Genomic DNA, 21,774 nt, shown 5'->3' on the forward strand with positions numbered 1-21,774 from the left:
GTGCCAGGAGAACACTACCTGCCCCAATCCATAGTGTCAACTGTAAAGTTTTGTGGGCGAGGAACAATGCTCTGGTGCTGTTTTCATGGTTAGGCCCCTTAGTGAAAAGTGAAGGGAAATCTTAACGCTACAGCATACAATGACATTCTAGACAATTCTATTTTTCCAACTTTGCGGCAACAGTTTGAGAAAGGCCCTTTCCTGTTTGATAAAGCGGGGTCCATACAGAAATGGTTTGCCAAGATTGGTGTGGAAGAACTTGACTGGCCTGCACAGAGCCCTGACCTCAACCCCATCGAATACCTTTGGGATGAATTGGAACGCCGACTGCACGCCAGGCCTAATCACCCATTATCAGTGCCCAACCTCACTAATGCTCTTGTAGCTGAATGAAAGCAAGTCCCCACAGCAATGTTCCAACATCTAGTGGAAAGCCTTCCCAGAAGAGTGGAGGCTGTTATAGTAGCAAAGGGGGGACCAACTCCATAAATGCCCATGAGGGGCGGCAGGTAGGCTTTCCACTAGATGTTAGAGCGTTGGACCAGTAACTGAAAGGTTGCTGGATCGAATCCCCGAGCTTACAAGGTACAAATCTGTCATTCTGCCCCTGAACAAGGCAGTTAACCCAGTGTTCCTAGGCCGTCATTGTAAGTAAGATTTTGTTCTTAACTTACTTGCCTAGTTAAATAAAGGTAAAATAAAAATATTTGTACAAATGATTTTGTAATGACATGTTCGACAAGCGGGTGTCTACATACTTTTGTTCATGTAGTGTATTTCCCAAGGCACGGATAAACCAATCCACCCTTTTCCCTATGTAGTGCACCACTTTTGACTATTGCCCTTAGCTCTGGTCAAAAGGAGTGCACTATATAAAGGATAGGGTGTATTTGGGATGCAGACATGTAGCCTACATTGGGGAGACTGGCAGGCAGTAGTGATGGTGGAAATAATCGATACAGATACATAGTAGTATGTTATTTTTTGACTATATTTTTGACAATATCACAATATTATTTTGTCGCTAGTTGACTGAACCTGCACCAGAACTTGTTTTTCCTTCATAGCTTGTTCTCCATCTTTTTAAACAGGAGCCAATTTTGTTTTCAGCATTTTAATTTATAACTGATCAAAACTCAGGTTCTCATGGCTCTCATCCCTCTGCAGCAGACATACAGTGCATTTGGAAAGTATTCAGACACCTTTGACTTTTTCCAAATTTTGTTACTTACAGCCTTATTCTAAAAATGGATTTAAAAAATTCACTCTTCAATCTACACACAATAACCCATAATGACAAAGCGAAAACAGGTTTTTAGAAATGTTTGCATATTAATTCAAAGTAAAAACGGATACCTTAATTATATACGTATTCAAACCCTTTGCTATGAGACTCGAAATTGAGCTCGGCTGCATTCTGTTTCCATTGATCATCCTTGAGATATTTCTGCAATTTCATTTGGAGTCCACCTGTGGTAAATACACTTGATTGGACCTGATTTAGAAAAGCACACACCTGTCTATGTAAGATTCCACAGTTGACAATGTATGTCAGAGGAAGAAACCAAGCCATGAGATCAAAGGAATTGTCCGTAGAGCTCCGAGACATGATTGTGTCGAGGCACAGATCTAGGGAACAGTACCAATAACTTTATGCAGCATTGAAGGTCCCCAAGAACACAGTGGACTCCATCATTCTTAAATGGAAGAAGTTTGGAACCACCAAGACTCGTCCTAGAGCTGGTCACCTGTTGTTCATCCTGATCAGTCAGGTTTTTTACATGGACAATACACTGGAGATTATGTACGACAACTACTAGAAATAATAGAACATCATGAAACGTATAAGAAGCCTGGAATGGTATTTATAGCGGATTTTGAAAAGGCATTTCATAAAGACTGGATTTTATTTATAAATTCATGGATTTTTTTCAATTTCAGTAATTCTCTTATGAAATGGGTAAAAATAATGTATAGCAACCCCTGGTGTAAAATAGTAAACGGCTACTTCTGAGTTTTGAATTGTCAAGAGGAGTTAAAAAAGGGTGTCCACTGTCACCATATCTATTCGTAATGCCCATCGAAATGCTAGCTATTAAAATCAGATCCAATAACATTTAGAAGATTAGAAATCCAAGGCTTAAAAACAAAGGTATGCCGATGACTGAAGTTTTATATTAAGTCCGCAAGCTAGATCCCTGCAATGTCTCGTTAAAGATCTAGATAACTTTTCTGTGCTCTCTGGACTAAAACCAAATTATGATAAGTGTACAATATTGCGTATTGGATCTTTAAAAAAATGCAACTTTTACATTACCCTGCAGTTTACCTATAAAATGGGCTGATGGTGAAGTAGACATACTCAGCGTTCATATCACAAAAGAGATAAATAAGCTCTCCACAATGAATTTTAATTGAAAACTTGTAAAAATAGACAAGATCCTGCAACCATGGAGCAGTAAATTTCTGTCTATTTATGGAACAATTGCCCTGATCTAACTCCTTAGTCCTATCAGTTTACTCACTTGCTTATGGCGCTGCCTACTCCTGATGATTCGTTTTTCAAATCATATGAGCAAAAAATATTTAGCTTTATCTGGGACGCTAAACCAGGCACGTTTTATTTTGTCTATCTATATAATGAATATGAATTTGGTGGGTTGAGATTATTAAATATAAAAGCACTTAACCTCTCTTTTAAAAGCCTCACTCATTCAAAACTTTTATTTGAACCCTAATTGGTTCTCAAGTAGAAGGTTGCAAGTTCAAACCCCCGAGCTGACACGGTACAAATCTGTCGTTCTGCCCCTGAACAGGCAGTTAACCCACTGTTCCTAGGCCGTCATTGAAAATAATAATTTGTTCTAAACTGACTTGCCTAGTTAAAGGTTTAAACATTTTTTGGGAAATTTGCCTTTGTGCAGATTGCCATGTCTCATTTTCGATTAATTGAAAATGATACTTTTAATATTATGGCTGAACTCAAATGTGTTGGTTGATAAAATACCTGTATTTATGGGAAAGATGTTTGAAAAGGGTATTTTGTTTGTAAATTATATTGTAAATTGGAATGGTAGTTATGTCCTTCATGGAGTTATCAGAATTGTACGGGAAGGTCTGCTCAATCCAAGAGTACAACCAATTGATTACAGTATTACCCCAAAAATGGAGGAGGCAGGTGGCAGCGGGAGGAGGTAGGGAACTGGTCTGTCTGCCCAATACAAAAGATCAAAATTGGCGGAGGAATAAAAATAGCATAAATAGGGAAGTATACCAGTTTCATTTGAGGACCAGGATGTTGACAACTGTGCCATACAGATTGCAAAATAGTTGAGAAGAGATTTTTGATGTACCAATTCCATGGTATGAGTTGATTATATAAAACTATGCAAGATTCAAGACTTTGTGCTTTTCAGCTAAAATTACTATATAGAATTCTTGCCTCCAACAAAATGTTTAATATTTGGGACATAAAGTCATCGAAGCTCTGCAGATTTTGAGGATACAGAATCAATAGACCCATTTATTTTGGTATTGCCCTCGGGTAGCCTGTTTCTGGTCTCCGGTTCAGGAATGGCTGAAAATGCATAGCATTGATCTAAAATTGACCTAAGAAATAGTACTGTTAGGACATCTGGAGAGATGTCAGTCAATTACTAATACTCTTAGTAAAAATATTTATCTTCAACTCGCAATCTGTGGATTAGATAGATTTAAATTGTACGTTAAACATCACGGCATAGTTGAAAAATATGTGTTGCGTAGAAACCCGAAGTGGGTGGCCAGCAGAGATAGATGGAATGGGCTGAGGGTTGGTATGTGGAACTGGAGACAAGTGGGAGTGGAGTTGCTGTGTGGGAGATAGAAAGATGGTCAAAGATAAAAGTAAGAAAATAATAATAAAACGTACATTTGAATTACACTGAGGGGCAGTGTTTTTACAACTAATGCCGGTTTGCCTGAGGCTGATGTCGTGCAGGTGTTTGTACACATGCATAAACAGTGGCTAAAAGGTACTATTTAATGAAGCTGCAAGTTGAGGACTTGTGAGGCGTCTGTTTCTCAAACTAGACACTATAAATGTACTTGTCCTCTTGCTCAGTTGTGCACCGGGGCCTCCCACTCTTTCTATTTTGGTTAGATCCAGCTTGCGCTGTTCTGTGAAGGGAGTAGTAAACAGCGTTGAACGAGATCTTCAGTTTCTTGGCAATTTCTCTTATGGAATAGCCTTCATTTCTCAGAACATGAATAGACTGACGAGTTTCAGAAGAAAGTTCTTTGTTTCGGGCCATTTTGAGCCTGTAATGGAACCCACAAATTCTGATGCTCCAGATACTCAACTAGTCTAAAGAAGGCCAGTTTTATTACTTCTTTAATAAGCACAGCAGTTTTCAGCTGTGCTAACATAATTGCAAAAGGGTTTTCTAATGATCAGTTAGCCTTTTTAAAATGTTAAACTTGGATTAGCTAACACAACGTGCCATTGGAGCACAGGAGTGATGGTTGCTGATAATGGGCCTCTGTATGCCTATGTAGATATTCCATTTAAAAAATCTGCTGTTTCCAGCTACCATAGTCATTTACAATATTAACAATGTCTACACTATATTTGTGATCAATTTGATGTTATTTTAATGGACAAAAACAAGAACATTTCTAAGTGACCCCAAACTTTTGAACGGTAGTGTATATTTTAATGTTGTGAGAGCTCCGACAGCTTTCTCATTAATGTTGCAGGAGATGATAAACGTGTGTGAGATAACATGACAAACACTTCGCTCCCAGAGAGTTGTCGAATACGAGCTGCGATTGATTAACACACAAGTAGTAAATACCTCTGCTCACTGCTCGTCACTTTACCGGAATTTCCAAACAACATCTGGGGGACATTTACGAGACTCTGAGCTCTGTTTAAAAATAGAGAGGGATAGAAAACATGGTTGCTTTTTGCCAGGCGCTGATTGGAATGGATGCTTGGGTAGTGCAAGTGTGTGTGTGCTATAATGATGGGTTTACCACACACACACACACACACTACAATGCAAACAAATAGGAAACCAAACCATGCCTCTATAAAACGGTTGTTTGTCAAAAAACAATCTATACGGTGCCTTCAGAAAGTATGCACACCCCTGAACTTTTTCCACGTATTGGTACATCCTGCATTTAACATTGATTAAATTGAGATTTTGTGTCACTGACCTACACACAATACCCTATAATGTCAAAGTGGAATTATGTTTTTAGATTTTTATTTACTTATTAATAAAAAATGAAAAGCTTTGTCTTTTGTCAGTAAGTATTCAACCCCTTTGTTATCCCAAGCCTAAATACATCCACGAGTAAAGATTTGCTTACATGGACTCTGTGTAATAATAGTGATTAACATGATTTTTGAATAACTACACCACACACACAATTATCAGTATGGTCCCTCAGCCGAGCAGTGAATTTCAAGCACAGATTCACCACAAAACCCGGGAAGTTTTCAAGTGCCTCACAAAGAACGGCACATATTGGTAGACCGGTAAAAATAAAATAAAGCCTACATTTGAATATCCCTTGGAGCATGGTGAAGTTACAAATTACACTTTGGAGGGTGTATCAATTCACCCAGTAAGTACAAAGACGCAGGCGTCCTTCTGAACTAAATTGCTGGAGAGGAAAGAAACCACAAGGATTTCACCATGAGGCCAATGGTGACTTTGAAACAGAGTTTAATGGCTATGATAGGACAACTGAGGATAGATCAACAACATTAGTTACTCCAATACTAACCTAAATGACAGAAAAAATAAAAGGAATCCTGTACAGAATAAAAAATATTCTAAAACATACATCCTGTTTTGCAATAAGGCACTGAAGTAAAACTGAAAAATGTGGCAAAGAAATTGACTTTATGTCCAGATTACAAAACACTATGTTTGGGGCAAATACAACACATCACTTTTCATATTTTCAAGCATGGTGGTGGCTGCATCATGTTATGGGTATGCTTGTCATCGGCAAGGACTAGGGAGTTTTTAAGGATGAAAAGAAACAGAATAGAGCAAACACAAGAAAAATCCTAGAGGAAAACCTGATTTGTCTGCTTTCCAAGAGACACTGGGGGACAAATTCACCTTTCAGCAGGACAATAACCTAAAAACACAAGGCCAAATATAAATATATACTGGAGTTAACTAGTGGACTAGTTTTCACTTAAATCGGCTTAAATCTTTGGCAAGACTTAAATTGCTGTCTAGCAATGATCAATAACCAACTTGTCCGTTTTTAAATAATTTTAATAATAATGTGCAAATTTAGTACAATCCTAGTGTGCATAGTGCTTATGGAGGGGACTCACAGCTGTGATCGCTTCCTAAGGTGACTAACGTGTATTGACTCAGGGATGTGAATATTTATGTAAATTCGATTTCTGTATTTAGTTTTCAATAAATGTGCTAACATTTCTAAACCATGTTTTCACTTTGGGATATTGTGTAGATGGGTGAGAATCTATTTAATCCATTTTGAATTCAGGCTCTAACACAACAAAATGTAGATTAAGAAGAGGGGTATGAATACTTTCTGAAGGCACTGTATGAGTGTATGATTGTCATTCTCACAGCTTTTGTTGGTTAAACGTGAAACAGCCTGTTAATAATAGGAAATCAAAGCAGCATTGTCTGTATAGACACTGACGTGTTTGACCAGCCCCTTCTATTCAACACATATTCACCATCGCTATGCATTCACAGTGTTTACCTAACCATATTCAGACATGCATCGCTCTGAAACATGATATTGAAAGCTACAGATGGAGACCCAGGACAAAGGTTGTAAAGTGTGTGGCTGGTTATTCATTGGTTGGAAATAAGCTCTCTATCACCATGTTATGCAAGTGAAGTGTTACCTTTGTGTATTTACCTATTCTGTTTCCTCATTTGCATATCTGCTCTTGCTGAGGAAGTACATCACTTATGCGTTTTGCATTTTGAATAACTGTCCGTCTGGGGAACTGCTGCAGTGTACACGCGCACACACATCACAGAGAGAGAATGCAGTGTAGACAGACAACACAAATCATTTGTTGCATCTGGAATGTAGTTTTTTTCAACCCTGGTACTGGATGCCCACAGTCTCCACATATACTGATTTTTTTTATTTTTATAAACGCAACATGTAAAGTGTTGGTCCCATGTTTTAATGAGCTAAAATTAAATATCCCAGATAGTTTCCATACACCCAAAAAGCGTATTTCTCTAATTTTGTTCACACATTTTTTACATACCTGTTATTGAGCATTTGTCAAGATAATCCGCCCACCTAACAGGTGTGGCATATTTAGAAGTTGATTAAACACCATGATCATTACACAGGTGCACCTTGTGCTGGGAACAATAAAAGGCCACTCTAAACTGTGCAGTTTTGTCACACAACACAATGCCACAGATGTCTGAAGTTCTTAGGGTGCATGCAATTGGCATGCTGACTGCAGGAATGTCCACCAGAGCTGTTGCCAGAATTGAATGTTAATTTCTCTACCATAAGCTGCCTCCAATGTTGTTTTAGAGAATTTGGCAGTACGTCCAACCGGCCTCAACTGCAGACCACGTACAGTACATTCAGGAGGTATTCTGACCCCTGGTCTTTTTCCACATTTTGTGACGTTACAGCCTTAATCTAAAATTTATTTTAAATGATAAAATCCTTATTCTATACACCATGCCACATAATGACAAGGCAAAACATTTTTTTATACATTTTTGCAAATGTATTAAAAATAAACTAATCATATTTACCTAAGTATTCAGACCCTTTACTCAGTACTTTGTTGAAGCACCTTTGGCAGCAATTACAGCCTTGAGTCTTCTTTGGTATGATGCTACAAACTTGGCACACCTGTATTTGGGGAGTTTTTCCCCTTCTCTGCAGATCCTCTCAAGCTTTGTGAGGTTGGATGGGGAGTGTCGCTGCACAGCTATTTTCAGGTCTCTCCAGAGATGTCCGAGCTCTGGCTGGGCCACTCAAGGACATTCAGAGACTTGTCCCTAAGCCACTCCTGCATTGTCTTGGCTGTGTGCTTAGGGTCGTTGTACTGTTGGAAGGTGAATCTTCGCCCCAGTCTGAGGTCCTGAGCGCTCTCGAGCAGGTTTTCATCGAAGGTTCTCCCATCTCCACAGAGGAACTCTGGAGCTCTGGCTGTGATCATTGGGTTCTTGGTCACCTCCATGATCAAGGCCCTTCTCCCCCAATTGCTCAGTTTGGCCTGGCGGCCAGCTCTAGGAAGAGTCTTGGTGGTTCCATACTACCTCCTTTTAAGAATGATGGAGGCCACTGTATTCTTGAGGACGTTCAATGCTGCAGACGTTTTTCTTACCCTTCCCCAGATCTGTGCCTCGACACAATCGTGTCTCAGAGCTCTATGGACAATTCCTTCGACCTCATGGCTTGGTTTTTGTTCTGACATGCACTGTCAACTGTGGGACCTTTTATATAGACCGGTGTGTGCCTTTCCATATCGTGTCCAAGGTGTACTCAAAGTTTTGTTGAAACATCTCAAGGATGATCAATGGAAGCACGATGCACCTGAGCTCAATTTATACTCATAGCAAAGTTTCTGAATACTTACGCAGATAACGTATTCCTGTTTTCCCTTTGTCATTATGGGGTATTGTGTGTAGATTGAGGGGAAACTTGTGGAAGAAGTCTTAATACTTTGCGAATGCACTGTATAACCACGCCAGCTCAGGACCTCCACATCCGGGATCGTCGGAGACCAGCTACCCGGACAGCTAATTAAACTGTGGGTTTGCACAACCAAAGAATTTCTGCACAAACTGACAGAAACTGTCTCAGAGGAAACTCATCTGCGTGCTTGTCGTCCTCACCAGGGTCGTAACTGACGTCAGTGGCCAATGCTCACCTTTGATGGCCACTGGCACATTGGAGAAATGTGATCTTCACGGATGAATCCCGGTTTCAGCTGTACCGGGCAGATGGCAGACAGCGTGTACAGCGTTGTGTGGGTGAGCGGTTTGCTGACGTGAACAGAGTGCCCCATGGTGGTGGGGTTATGGTATGGGCAGGCATAAGCTACGGACAATGAAAACAATTGCATTTTGTCAATGGCAATTTGAATGCACTTAATGCCATTCATCTGCCGCCATCACCTCATGTTTCAGCATGACTAATGCACAGCCCCATGTCACAGGATCTGTACTCAATTCCTAGAAGCTGAAAATGTCCCAGTTCTTCCATGGCCTGCATACTCACCAGACATGTCACCCATTGAGCATGTTTGGGATGCTCTGGATCAATGTGTAAGACGGCGTGTTCCAGTTCCCGCCAGTATCCAGCAACTTCACACATCCATTGAAGAGGAGTGGGACAACATTCCACAGACCACAATCAACAGCGTGATCAACTCTATGCAATGGAGATATCGCAGTTAACGACGAAATGGTGGTCACACCAGATACTGACTGGTTTTCTGATCTACGCCCCTACCTTTTATCTGTGACCAACAAATGCCTATCTGTATTCCCAGTCATGTAAAATCCATAGATTAGGGCCTAATTCATTTATTTCAGTTGACTTATTTTGTTATATGAACTGTAACTGAGTAAAATCTTTGAAATTGTTGCATGTTGCATCCACATTCTCTTTCTTCCTCGTTACGACAGACAATGAATCGCTGAACGAACAAACTCAGCAAAAAAAGAAACATCCCTTTTTCAGGACCCTGTCTTTCAAAGATAATTTGTATAAAACAAATAACTTCACAGATCTTCAGTGTGAAGGGTTTATACACAGTTTCCCATGCTTTTAATGCAATTAAGGTCACAGTTATGAGAAGTTAGGACACTAAAGAATCCTTTCTACTGACTCTGAAAAACACCAAAAGAAAGATACCCAGGGTCCCTGCTCATCTGCGTGAACATGCCTTAGGCATTCTGCAAGGACGCAAGAGGACTGCAGATGTGGCCAGGGCAATAAATTGCAATGTCCTTACTGTGAGACGCCGAAGACTGCGCTACAGGGAGACAGGACGGACAGCTGATCGTCCTCGCAGTGGCAGACCACGTATAACGACACCTGCACAGGATCGGTACATCTGAACATCACACATTTGGGGCAAGGTACAGGATGGCATCAACAACTGCCCGAGTTACACCAGGAACGCACAATCCCTCCGTCAGTGCTCAGACTGTCCGCAATAGGCTGAGGCTGGACTGTAGGCCTGTTGTTAGGCAGGTCCTCACCAGACATCACCGGCAACAACGTTGCCTATGGGCACAAACCAGACAGGACTGGCAAAAAGTGCTCTTCACTGACAAGTCACGGTTTTGTCTCACAAGGGGTGGTGGTCAGATTCGCATTTATCGTCAAAGGAATGAGTGCTACACCAAGGCCTGTACTCTGGAGCGGGATCGATTTGGAGGTGGAGGGTCCGTCATGGTCTGGGGCGGTGTGTCACAGCTTCATCGGACTTGTTATTGCAGGCAATCTCAACGCTGTGCTTTGCAGGGTACCCTTCTTGCAGGCTCATCCTGACATGAACCTCCAGCATGACAATGACACCAGCCATACTGCTTGTTCTGTGTGCAATTTCATACAAGATAGGAATGTCAGTGTTCTGCCATGGCCAGTGAAGAGCCCAGATCTCAATCCCATTGAGCACGTCCGGGACCTGTTGGATCGGAGGGTGAGGGCTAGGGCCATTCCCCCCTAGAAATGTCCGGGAACCTGCCGGCGACTTGGTGGAAGAGTGGGGTAACATCTCACAGCAGGAACTGGCAAATCTACTGCAGTCCATGAGGAGGAGATGCACTGCAGTACTTAATGCAAGATGCCAGATGCTGAATGTTAATTTTGATTTTGACACCCCCCCCATTTGTTCAGGGACACATTATTCCATTTGTTAGTCACATGTCTGGAAGTTGTTCAGTTTGTCTGTTGTTGAATCTTATGTTCATACAATTATGTACACGTTAAGTTTGCTGAAAATAAACACAGTTTACAGTGAGAGGACGTTTCTTTTTTTGCTGAGGTTACATTACATTTAGACAAGTGAACTCTTAGTCACCGCTAGGCTACTCCTCCCGCACACACATACCTCTTATCTAAACCAGGCTAACAGGAGGTTACATCTCCTTTCATCTACAGATAAATCTGAATTATCACTGACAGCACTTCTGTCCACACTTAGCGGCATGCTAACGCTAACTGATGACGAGGCTAAGGTGTGTGTGTGCGGGTACATGCTCTGTATGGACACTGTGAGAGAAATTAATGAATTTTTACTGTGTGTTTTGACTTTGTGTCATGAGTGTTTTCATTGTGCTTATTTCTAAGTATCTATGATTAATTTAACCCTGTTTTTCCCTCCCTCCATCCCTCCCCTCTGTTGTTTACAGGGAATTTGAAGAATGTGGTTTAAGAGCGGAGTCTCATGTTTCCAATCAGGGCCTCCTGGGGTAATGAACACACACACCAGGCTGATGAAGACCGTATGTTGGAGCTCCATCCTTTGCCAACGGGGAGGAGAGGGAGATGTTGGAGTGTGAGGGAGGAGGGGGGGGGGCAAGAGAAGTGTGGAAAAACATGACTTGAATGTTTCCAGGGGGATGTTTTATTGTAGGGGACGAGGAGGAGGGTAGGGTGCTGATGTTGCCGGTTTGCTGTTTCCGTTTTGTCTTTGTATAGTTATTTTTTTTTAACTGTGGGGAGGAGATTCTGGTTCGACTAGCCATGGACCAGACTGAGAATATCTGCTCTAAAAATGGCTTCCAGGGCCCGTATACCCAAAGGGTCTGAGTATGAATGCTGATCTAGGATCAGAATTTGAAGATGATTTTAGCCTTTTAGATCATAATGAATAAGATTGCATGGCCCAGAATTCCTACCTTTGTTATATTTTGCTTCTGAATTTTAAGTTTAGAACCTGGGCTATTGGTGGGTTGTAATATTAGACTTAAATGTGTACATATTTAGGCGAGGGAAACATTTAGGATGGGCTATGTTAAGATTTGTGCTAAACGAGTAAAGCAGACATGTCGGGGGCTCGTGTTACCTCTTTAGCTGCTTCCCTGGTGCTGTATGTTCATGCCTCCCTGGGGTGAGTTTCCCAAAAACAAAGATAATCTTACACCCCATATAGAGTATCCTGACAAGAACTTTGATGTTTTATGATCTTAGTGCTACAGATGATCTTCACTACATGAGTGCAGTACTTTTCGAGAGCTTTATATGGGCATTTTTCTTAACTGAACAAAAATAAGCGCAACTATTTCAAAGATTTTACTGAGATACAGTTCATATAAGGAAATCAGTCAATTTAAATAAATTGGACCCTAATCTATGGATTTCACATGACTGAGCAGGGGCGCAGCCATGGGAGGGCATTGGCCCACCCTTCTTGGGAGCCAGGCCCTGCCAATCAGAATGAGTTTTTCCCCACAAAAGGGCTTTATTACAGACAGAAATAATCCTCAATTTCATCAGCTGTCTGGTTGGCTGGTGTCAGACGCTGAAGAAGTCTTATGTGGAGGTCCTGGCATGGTTACAAGGTCCACGGTTGTGAGGCAGGTTGGCTCTACTGCCAAATCCTCTAAATTGACGGTAGTCGGCTTATGGTAGAGAAATGAACATCCAATTCTCTGACAACAGCTCTGGTGGACATTCCTGCAGCCAGCATGCCAATTGCATGCTCCCTCAACTTGAGACATCTGTGGCATTGTTGCGTGACAAAACTGCACATTTTGGTGGCCTTTTATTTTCCCCAGCACAAGGTGAACCTGTGTAATGATCATGCGGTTTAATTAGCTTCTTGGTATGCCACACCTGTCAGGTGGATGGAATATTTTGGCTAAGTAGAAATGCTCAGTAACAGGGATGTAAAACAAATTTGTACACAAAATCTGAGAGAAAAGCTTTTTGTGCGTATGGATCATTTCTGGGACCTTTTATATCAGCTCATGAAACATGGGACCAACACATGTTTATTTTTGTTCAGTATATATTGTACAGACTGTGTTTTTAAGTGGCATGTCAATGATCTGATCTCTTGTCTAATGAAATCTTTTACGCAAAAGCATCGGGCAAATTTGATTTCAGTCCTGTTCAAACCGCATGTTTTACTTTCAACTGTAAGTACATTAGGAGTGTAGAACAGTTTTTTATAATTTTGCTTTTGGTTTCACAAAAGTACAACTTTTTTTTATGGTTCACCTTTGCCTTCTATATGGTGTAAATAACATTTTTTTTTTAAATACAAACTGATTAAAACATGAGCTTCAATCACATCCAGTATAGGAAACTCACCAAATGTATGTCTGTGTCCCAAATGACACTGTTCGCTATAGTGCACTACTTTTACTTTTGACTGGAGCCCTATGGGAATATAGTGCCATTTTGGGTGCAGCCTAGAGGTGGGGAATCAAAGTAGGTTCCATGTGTGGAACAGAAGTTCTGTGTGATCTTTATGGATTTCATTTAAACATTATGACCACAACCAGAACACACACACAGAGTACGCACACTCACCGACAAACACACACACTTTATGGATTCTGTGGTCAGAGTTGTGGTTTTCCTCAGAGTGCATGTGAAACTCATTAGTCTGTTTATGGGTTCGGAGGAAAGACGAAACTGATTGAAACTCCTATCTTGTAAACAGCTCTGTGACAGCCTATTGCGCAAAGACTCAGTAAAAACGGATGAATTTATACAGAGTAGGGTAGTTCTGTCTTCCACCTCCTCCCCCAAACTTCCCATATGACATTGCATGGAGACCAGAACAAGACAACTTCAGGGCCTAGGGAGCTGGATTCCAAAAAATATTTTAAGACATACTGTTTCTCTATTTAAAACATTGATAATTCCTCAGATTTCTTAAAGACAATTTTGAACATTTGGTATAGAGCTGTTGCATGGCATATCACTTTATTTTTGGATTGGCAATATGGCCAAATTATCAGTCCTTTGCCAAACAAAAATGTTTCTCAATCCACTTTATTTATTGGGCCTTTAATCATTTGAAGAAAAGTCCGTCCTCCACACCTCTCTCTCTCCCTCCCATGACCCAGAAACCGATAAGTGGTCAGGTGGTGATGACAATTCGTTAGTAGGCGACGGATGAGTGTCCTTCCCTCCTTGATAGCCACCTTTCAAGTTGTCATTTGTGTAAGAGTTTTGAATTCTGCCACACCCCCTTTGATTTAGCTTATTTTTTTTGTTGAAAAGCATACACACGTTTAAAAACAATATGGAACTTATTGTGCCTTTAAAATGTCCCACACAGCTAATTTAATTTCTTTTTAGTCACTTTTCACTTATTTTGGGCTCCACCACTGTAAATGTAATTCAACAGATGAAGCGCGGTCATGTCTAGAAGGGATGCCGCTAATGTGAAAGTGATGTCAGTTTACATATTCAAGTCAAGTCGGAAATAATTTTAGCTAACCCTAACACTTTTCCTAACCTACTACCTTAATTATCCTAACCAGCTGCTTCAGTTTTGCTGACTTAGGAAAAGGGAGGCAAGAGAGGGCAAGAGTAAAGAGGACGCAGGAGTTGCGCAAATCCAATTGAGAAAAAGCATGGCTTCCATACATTAACCATACACATCCTATCTGCCTGACGGCTTCACTAAAGAAACTCAGAGCCTTGTGTATAGATAAGAACGTTTACTCTCCTCCCCAGCCTGAAATCAAACTCCCAACTCTATTCATGCTGTTGAATAGCACACCTGCCTGCCATGTCCTGTATGACGACTAGACTGACTGCATCAGGCCTTCCCAACGACATTTTATGCAAAACATCATGTTTCCCTCCATAGGATGTCATCATTTGATTTGAATACGACATCAGTTGACCTTTTTAGATTATGAATTGTTTTGTCATAAGATAAGTGTTTGCTTTAGGGCTCAGTCTATAATATAACTAGGCTTGCAAAAAAAAAATGTATCAAAGGAGAGTTGTTGGACATTACAAGCTGACGTTAATTTGCGTTTATGTGGGTCGGTCTGTTTTTACCCGTTTTTTTCTAGTTTTACATTCAAGAGGGAAATTGAAAACCGTTCGTCTCATTTGCATAACGTTTTCTCACCGGGGAGAAAGAGGACTCCCCGTACTTCCATACATCATGCTCGAGCCTCATCTACATGAGAACTGTCCCCGCGCACTGACGGGACTTGACCACAATAAAGACAGATGCTCGCAAGCCTTTATGTGGTTAACTGAAAAGGAATTAAGGCGCGTGGTGTTTTAAAAGAAGGTGCCTTGGCATGTTTTATTTTCTCTCTCTGACAATATTGAGACGAATTGTTAAAAATCAATGTATGAATGAACAGAGGATCTGAAAAAAATGCTGTGTTATCAATGGATCTGGGTTGATAGGACAACCTCGAATTTTGGGAAATGTTTAGGTCTGTCATTTTATTTCACGATGACATGAGTTATTTGACCTATAGTTGTAACAGAGGACTTTAAAATATTAAATAGGCCTACCTAATTGATGACAGCATCCACGGTGTCTGTCTAAGTAGGCTAGTGCGAGTGTGTTGGCCCACACTGTTTTTCATTTTGGTGTCACATTTTATGTTGTGCAAATCATCAGTTATTGTTTCAAGTGCATTAAGGGGTGTTGGGGCTATGCGTTCCCTCATGAATGATAATCAGTGAGATGGCTGTTGAGAATAGAATAGAACACTATTTGATCTGTGATTGTAGAGAAAGGCGCTCGCTCTTGAGAATAAAGAACATCTGCCTCAGTTGAGCGCTTTCATGACGGGCACACGGAAACTATGGAAACTGGATCACTAAGGTACTGGAATTAACCGAACCGTTTGTTGGGCGATAGCCCTTGTGCGTCTGTCCGATTCTCTTCATACTCTTGGCCGGGATTTTGATGCTGTCCAGCCACAAACGCACTTCGCCCGCCGCTTCTTGAGGGTCGAGTGTGTGTGCGAGTGAGTGAGCGAGCGAATGAATAATCCTTTAGATTCAGTAACAACACCATTGAGGGAACTCTGCCCGAGTCGTCCAGTCTAGAGAGAAATTGAGAGTGAAGGCGAGACGCTGCACGGGGACAATGTCCTGATCCACAACCGTTTACTTTATGGCTACAGTTTAACAGGACCAAACGGATGACTTGCTAAATATAGACAACTATTAACAAACGTTTTAGTTGATGACAACATTTACTTACTGGTGTGGTTTTGCGAGTTGATTTGGGTTCATTAGACATCTCACCAATCCTCTCCACACACGGACCTTCTCTGCTGTGCTGAACGTTTTTTCTAAAAGGTTTGTTCTTGCCTGTATACATTTTCTGTTAATGCTATTTGTAAGTTATGCGTTAGGCTAATGTTTATTTGACATTGCCCATGGTTTGCTTTACTATTTGTTTTCTTTCGCAGAGCAATAAGGCAGAATGTACACTTGTTTTTTTCATGTTTTTTTTTACAGTTTCCCGATCTGCATTCTGAAGTTTGCCTACACCCTGAAATGAAATACATTTTACGCGCTATTTGAACGATTTATGACACTACTCAATAACATTCATCTCCTAAAAGCCTGGTTTGAATAAGCTATTTAGTCAATTTGACCAAATTTGCAAATGGGGTCAAAACATATTTGTCACAAACATGAGTTAGACTATATGTGTTATGCAAAGTAGGCTGGCTATACGTTAATGGCATTTTGTAGGGTGATTAAATATCCTTTCTGCGTTGTTTCCTCCACCCCATAGTTAAATGTGTTGATTCAATTAAAACAAGTGGCCATGCTAAGCCTCAGCATATGGTGAAGGTGTGTGTGCAGATTGACGTTTCAATTTGTTCGTCACGCATGGTAATTGACACCGCCGTTGTTGGGAGAGATGAGACGCGTTTTATGCTCTTTCAGGTCTGACACTCAAGTCCACCGGGAGACCGATATGATTAACCATATTACTGAAAACCTGTTCCAAGTAACTTCTATAGTGATTGTCTGACATAATGTGATTAGTTTATATAGGCTAAATATACTAGCCTTGCTAATTGACAAAGGTAGGCTATTCAATCAACAGTTTGTCTTCTTGGCAATAGGTTTTAATGAAGCAGTTTAGTGAGACACATACCACTTCAATAGGCTCTGTTGGAATACTTTCAAAACGCATTCTCCTTCCTTGAGGAAGGCATAATCACGGATATAAATGGAAGGATATTTGACAGTGGTTTAAAGTACTTAAGTAAAAATACTTTAAAGTACTGCTTAAGTAGTTTTTTGGGGTGTCTTTACTATTTAGAATTTTTATAACTTTTACTGCACTACATTCCTCAAGAAAATAATGTACTTTTTACTCCATACATTTTCCCTGTCACCCAGAAGTACTTGTTACATTTTGACAGAAATGGTCAAATCCACACACTTATCTAGAGAACATCCCTGGTCATCCCTACTGCCTCTGATCTGGCAGACTCACTAAACACAAATGCTTTGTTGAAGTGTTCCCCTGGCTATCCGCCAATAAAAAATAGACTACATTGTGCCGTCTGGTTTAAAACCAAATACTTTGACTTTTACACCAGTAGTAGTAAACTTTTACTTCAGCCATTTTCTATTAAGGTATCTTTTTACTTTTACTCAAGAATGACAATTGGGTACATGTTCCACCACTGATATTTGAACATGGCCCAGTGTCTCTCCTTCCTCCTATCGGTCGGTCTGTCTTCCCGTCAGCATCATCAGTGTAATAGAAAGCTGTTGTGTTGAGGAACCATGTGCAGTCAGTCTGCCTCTGACAGTAATCATCCAATGAATAATGAACACAAAGGACCAGAGAACACACACAAAGTGGTGAATACCAAACAGCTGTCAATGGCAGGCCACAGAAGATGACGGGTGTGTGTGTTCTATAGGCCCAGTGCAGCTGCATGCATGCCTGTAGCAATTATCCTCTCCCTAAATATGGGCTGGGGAAGGAAGGGGGTTGGATGAGTGTGTGTCTCGGGAAGGGGGTTCCAGTGGATCAGCACATACAATTAAGCGATTAACTGCCTAAAATGACAGCCTCATGACTGGACGTGTGTGTCCCTCTTTCACGCAAACATGCACGCACCCACATACACACTCCTTTTCTCAGGGCGATATGTATGTATGTTATCATGTGACTCAGACCTCAATGGGTCTGTTGTCTTTTAACCCTATTATGAACCCCAGACATCCAACCAGACAGTCAGTCAGTCCCCTCTCTCTGAGCCTATGGTATTTTCATGGTTAATTGACTTAGTCCCTATCCCAAGTTCCCAAACCTTGGTTGGTTCTGGTCAAAAGTAGTGCACTATAAAGGGAAGGGGGTGCCATTTGGGATACAGACCTTTCTCTTTGCAATGTAAAAAGCAACAAAAAATGTTTTGTTTGTTTGTTCGTGTGACCCACCAATTAAATTAGACCATTTTTAGCTGGGACAGTCTCCAGTCTCAACTTAGTGGGTAGTAAAACAATTGACTTCAGGCTGTTAAAGCAAAGAAAATTAGTCTTATCATCACTGTGATCCAGCCGCTATGATGTCATATCTCTTATCAGAACCTTGTATGTTTTTAGTACTCTCTGTTATCTCTTCCGCCTTGTGTAGTGTCCCTGTTTGATGACGTCATCGTAACATCTTTTCCTCTTCCTTATTCCCAGGCATCCCCAGGTGATGACCTCACTACTGTTCTCCAGCCCCACCCACGTTGTCATGAAGGACCGCGAGCTGCCGTCATCCTCCCTCACCCTCCTCCACTACACCGGGACGGCAGTGCCTGTCAAGACACCCGGGGGTGGCCCCTTACCCTCCTCCTCCACCACCCTCCACACCTCCACCTCTCCATCCCTCTCCAAACCTCAGCCATTCTGCCTGCAGACCCTCCAGACCGGCCCTCACCTCCTCGCCAGCATGCAGCTCCAGAAACTCAACTCCCACTACCAGAGTCTGGCTGGAGGTATAAGTGGGGGCGTAGCCTCTGGGCCCACGTCAGGACCTCAGAGGGGGTTTGGGGCCTCAACGCTGGGCTCGGCGGGGCAGCTGGTGGGGGTTACCCCTGGAGGTGTTGGAGGGAGGAATCAGGGCTGTGGGGGGATTATTGACTCTGACCCGGTGGACGAGGAGGTTCTGATGTCGTTGGTCGTAGAGCTGGGGTTGGACCAGGCTAACGAGCTGCCTGAACTCTGGCTAGGACAGAACGAGTTTGACTTCATAGCGGATGTACCTGCCGGATGCTGACCCACCCAAATGGAGGGATGAAAGGAGGGGATCTGTGCTCTCTCATTCTTTCCTTTTCATTACTCTCTAGGTTGGATTGACATAAACTCTAATGTCCCGGCTGGGTGCTCACCCAAACACACGAAATTAGACATTTTTTGGGGGGGGTCACCCTCTGTTTTTCTCTAAAGGACAAGTTATGGACACAACCTGACGCAAAAAGATCATGCTGTTCTCTTGTTTTTCCTGTGTCCCATTCTAAATTTAAAGGAGAAAGGATAGACACAGGGTCTAATGTTTTTGTGTGTCTCACTGAAAATACTATGTTACTGAGGGAACCTGAGCCTCGGGCCTGTCTGTCAATTTCACTCTACTTCCCAAGGGCCCCCTACACACACACCGGCAGAAGGAGGGATGGATGGTATTACGATCCGGTAATGGAAGTAGCAGCCGTGAAACAGGCACTTGTCACTTATTCAGTTACCCCAACATTCAGGAGAGTTCAGCAGGTTTGATGGAACACCAGGGTGTGTGTGTGTGTGTGTGTGTGGGGGGGGGATTGTTCAGGTCCCTGTGACATAAGACAGACATGACAGGAGGCATCAGAAGCCTGTGTAGTCTCGGTGGACCGGTGTAACCTGACCTGTATGGTGCTGTCAGTGTCTGTATCTAAATAAATGAATGAGTCTTAACGTCCGTGGTCTTCGTGTACCTGGTAACTCTGTAGGTGAAATGAATCATAGTTCCACCCCCCTGCCCCATCATTCTTTCTGTCTATTATAAGTCCCCCCCCCCCCCCCCCTCCATCTCTGTCCCCTGTGGTCCTAGAGCCAAGATGCTCCATTACTACCTACTCTGCTGTTGTACCGTCAATGTGTATGTCCAAAATGGCACCCAATTCCTTATATAGCGCACTACTTTTGACCAGGGCCCATGCACTACTTTTGACCAGAGCCCTGTGTGTCCTGTTCAAAAGTAGTGCTGTTTTTATATGTATATATGAGAGAATAGGGTGCCATATAGGACATGTACAATAGTTCCTGAGGGTTACAGGTAATGAGGCGGTTAAAGAAGGGTGACTTTAAAAAATGTTGTATTTTTTTTGGAGAGGGGTTGACTTGTGAGAGCTGAAGGCTAATTAATTATAAACTAATGATTGCGTAAATTAATTATTTTTTTGAACAGTACCTGTTCAGAAGACTACAGAAACAAGATTACCTCTTAATAAAGAGGAAAAGTTCCAATTGACTAAGTTCCCATGTTCCAATTGTGAGTCACTTGGCATCATCATGCTTCTTTCACCATGTGATACGATGGTGTTTTTACCTTTTCGAGTTAGTCAGTCAGTAGGCCGGCAGTAGACTAAAGCAGGAGTAGGCTACATATCTAAACAGGGTCCTTATTGTTTTGTAGTTTTAGTTGCTGGATCACTTGATCGTAAGAGAGCACGAGTGTGTGTGTGACTGCTTGCATGGGAAAGTATTCCTGTAAGTTTCCCTTTAAGTTTTGACTCCAAGGAAATGCAAGATAACTACACCAACTTATTTCCTAATCAGAAACCCTTTGAGCTTCCAGACTAGCAAGAACATTTACTTTTCATTAAATGTTTGTTTTACTTTCCTTATGACATATCTGATATTTTTGTGGTCATTTTCTTTTTGTTTTAGCTTGAGAAACACTTCTTGCTATTGATTTTGTAAAGGAAAAAAAATGTTGGAGAAAAAAAAAAGAATCACTTGTCTAGCTACTGCACTGATTGTATGGTCCTAAGTTTCTCTCTTTAAATCACACCTTTTTTTTAATTGAGGCCTTATTTTAGAAAGGGGGAGGGACCTATTTCTTTTTTCTCTTTTTTGTTTTTGAAATGACAGGTGGAATCATAACTGATGTTGATTTTTGTTTTAGCACTTTCTCCGTTTGCATCTCATTTGTATCTTTATGAAAATATGTACTAGATCATATTTAAATGCTTGTATTTTTGTTACTTCTCTGCATTTGGGGGAAAATAAAGAATACAAACCTGAATCGTATTTGTCATTACGCCGACCAGATGCAACATTTGTACATATTATTTTAGTAAATTCATTCATAAACCCTTGATTGCTGAGAACTGTTAACATTTTATAACATGTCGCCATCTAGTGGTGACTTGTCAAATCAACAGGTCACGCAAGTCCAATAATGAAAGGAAAATGGACTGTTGGCCTATACAGAACATAATATTCGTAGGCATGATTTTTAGAAAGATTTGTCAAACATATAAAAACACACCATTGATAGGCTACAACAGACACACTGTTGCATGTTTGAGGGCCAGGGGTCAAGCATAATGCGGTGCATTTGTGTAAATCCTTAACTTCTGTAACTATGAGAAGATAAATAGAGCATACACTTAAAGCATATGAAAGCAAGCTGCCAGAAAGAAGGACGTCACTAGTGACATTTGTCATGGGAATTGGAAACACATGCGCCTCAGAACAGCTTTATTATCTCGCGCAGCATAAACTGAAAAGCCCGCTGGCATTTCCTGAGAGATATGGACAATTTACATTTGAGAGGCT

General features: G+C 41.4%; 2 protein-coding genes across 2 annotated transcripts in view; both read left to right on the forward strand.

Moving 5' to 3' along the window:
- The window catches only part of hdac8 (histone deacetylase 8), a 36,473-nt gene extending 23,207 nt beyond the window's left edge, over positions 1-13,266 (forward strand). Inside the window, exon 11 of the mRNA XM_036957748.1 lies at positions 11,403-13,266. Coding sequence (XP_036813643.1) covers positions 11,403-11,425 — 23 coding nt within the window. The 3' untranslated portion in view covers positions 11,426-13,266. The remainder of the gene's footprint in view (positions 1-11,402) is intronic.
- Positions 13,267-14,434: 1,168 nt separating this feature from the next.
- On the forward strand, positions 14,435-21,238 carry cited1 (Cbp/p300-interacting transactivator, with Glu/Asp-rich carboxy-terminal domain, 1). The gene is made up of 2 exons (XM_021577611.2): positions 14,435-16,293; positions 18,658-21,238. Exon 2 carries the CDS (start codon positions 18,671-18,673, stop codon positions 19,232-19,234), a length of 564 nt encoding a protein of 187 aa, XP_021433286.1. The 5' UTR covers positions 14,435-16,293; positions 18,658-18,670; the 3' UTR covers positions 19,235-21,238.
- The last annotated feature ends 536 nt before the right edge of the window (positions 21,239-21,774 follow it).

Source organism: Oncorhynchus mykiss, chromosome 21 (genome assembly GCF_013265735.2).
Source record: "Oncorhynchus mykiss isolate Arlee chromosome 21, USDA_OmykA_1.1, whole genome shotgun sequence".
In the NCBI taxonomy this organism is placed as follows: domain Eukaryota; kingdom Metazoa; phylum Chordata; class Actinopteri; order Salmoniformes; family Salmonidae; genus Oncorhynchus; species Oncorhynchus mykiss.